Source organism: Populus euphratica, unplaced genomic scaffold (genome assembly GCF_000495115.2).
Source record: "Populus euphratica unplaced genomic scaffold, PopEup_1.0 scaffold827.1, whole genome shotgun sequence".
Classification (NCBI taxonomy): domain Eukaryota; kingdom Viridiplantae; phylum Streptophyta; class Magnoliopsida; order Malpighiales; family Salicaceae; genus Populus; species Populus euphratica.
In genome coordinates, this window is record NW_011500689.1 from 39,681 (window position 1) to 41,893 (window position 2,213).

The 2,213-nt window shown below is 32.1% G+C and overlaps 1 protein-coding gene across 2 annotated transcripts in view; it reads left to right on the top strand.

Moving 5' to 3' along the window:
- The first annotated feature begins 1,035 nt into the window (after positions 1-1,035).
- LOC105116001 (kinesin-13A-like) overlaps positions 1,036-2,213 on the top strand; it is a 6,071-nt gene continuing 4,893 nt past the window's right edge. Inside the window, exons 1-2 of one of the 2 annotated variants that reach the window (XM_011013127.1) lie at positions 1,036-1,467; positions 1,887-2,108. In XM_011013127.1, the coding sequence (XP_011011429.1) occupies positions 1,279-1,467; positions 1,887-2,108 (411 nt within the window). In that variant the 5' untranslated portion in view covers positions 1,036-1,278. The remainder of the gene's footprint in view (positions 1,468-1,886; positions 2,109-2,213) is intronic. The other variant, XM_011013128.1, reaches the window with a different exon arrangement.

The following is a 2,213-nucleotide window of genomic DNA, read 5'->3' on the forward strand; positions in this document are numbered from 1 at the left end:
AACAACATGTTATCATGTTGGGACTTAAAAACACTAATTTTATATTAAAAAATGATGAATACATTTGTGTTTGAAAGTGTTTATAGTGTCTATTTGACATTGAAATTAAATATAGTTTTTATTAAAATTATTTTTTTTTGCTTCAAATTAATTTTTAAGAACATGTTGCCATGTTGGGACTTAAAAGCACTAATTTTATATTAAAAAAGCATCATAATTCAATCTAAATGAGCTTTTATAAAAACATTTATACCATATCACAAAATACATACTTAAATAATAAGGTAAATAAAATAGGTATAATCTTACCAAAAAAAAAATAAAAAATTATAAATATATTATATAAATTACGTAACTTTATTATAATTATAATAAGACTTATTTCAATTATTTTTGAACTTAGTAGTTTGGAAACCGAGATCCTTTCTCATTACATCATTAAGACCTATTATTCAAACTAAATTACTTATAGATTATCTAAAAATTAAATTTAAGGTGCCAAATTTAGGGAGTGTTGGGAAGTATAATATTAATTGTTTTTTAAAGTGTTTTTTTATTAGAAATATATTAAAATAATATATATTTTTTATTTTTAAAAATTATTTTTAACATCAACAAATTAAAATATAAAAAAATAATTTTAAACAAAATAAATCAAATTTTAATCAAACACGGTTTGAAGCACAATACCAAACTACAACTTAGTTATTATTAACTAAACTATTAAAGCCCAAGTGAAAAAAAGATAAAAGAAAAATGGAGTGTAATTGATACACGAGTTTTATGTGTGACAAAAGAACACGCGGCACAGAACAATGGTTAGGAGAATGACCTAATTGAAATATACCCAATAGTTGGAGGGTGTAATTGTAGTTTCCCCAATCAATTTTTTTGAAATAGACAAACCCTATCTACAGTAAGAATCACACGTGCGCCACACGTGCTGGAGGCGCTGGTCCCCTCTTTGTCTTCAAAAATTCAAAATCTCCAACACGACATGAAGTCCTTCATATTTACTCAACTCTAACTCTTGTCTCTGTCTCCTCCACTTCACTCTCTCTCTCTCTCTCTATCCATTTTTTTTTTTGTAACATTACAAAAAGTGATTAGGTTCTAATAATCTTCTTAATTGCTTCTGTTTCTCTCTCTACTCCAAAACGTTTCAATTTGAATTTCTTTTTCTTATTTCGCCCAGATAAAGCAAAAAGGGGGCAAATAAATCAAGAATCTCTCTTTATAGAAATACAGAAACGGAGAGAGGGAGAGGGAGCGTGTGATATGAACAACGGAATGGGAAGGCAGAGATCTCATCATCAAAGACAATACTCATCTTCTGATAACAACAGCAACAGCAACGGCAACGGCAACGAAATGTTTCTGGAAAATGGGAGATGGCTTCAATCTGCTGGTCTTCAGCACCTTCAAAATAACAACTCCTCCTCCTCTTGTATAATTCCTCCTCTTCAGGTTTTATACCTTTCCCTGATCTTTTAATTTCTTCTTCTTTTTATACTTTTCCCATTTTGCTTTGAGTCTGCTCTCTTTGTTTGCTTCCTCGTAAAACAACGGGGCTCGTACAAATTTTGAATCTTGGAGTGTTTTGTGAAATGTTATTGGTTCTTAAGGATTTTCTTTTTTCTTTTTCTATATATATATATTTGCTTTAGATTGGGAGTTGAATATAATGGGTGTTTGATGGAATGGAAAAGACAGATCTGGTCCTTTTGATTCCCTTGATAATGCAAGTAAAGAGAACATGAGTAAAACTGAACAGAACTTCTTTTTTCTTTTTCAAAATCTCCTTATTTCTTTTTATTTTTTAACAAAATGGTGATTTTCCTTTATTGGGTGCTGCTGTGTCTCAACAATGGTGGAACTGGATGCAGGACTATAATCTCTATGGTGGTGGAGGAGGAGGGCAGGCATTGAGAATGTATGGGAATGCGCAAAGCAGTTTTAGTAGGGGAAATGAGTTTTATTCGGAGCCAACTACACCTCCTGTTAGTTCAAGAGCTTCGAGCCAGAGGAAGAATGGGGAGGGCTCACCAAATGAGTTCAGTCCTGGGCTCTTAGATCTGCATTCTTTTGACACCGAGTTGCTTCCCGAGGTGGGTAACCTGCCATTTTCTAGTGATTCAGTAATGCGGTTTTGGATGTTTGAGTGAGTGTACGTTAATGGGGCATCCAACAATTGCATCTATCTTCCGATCAAT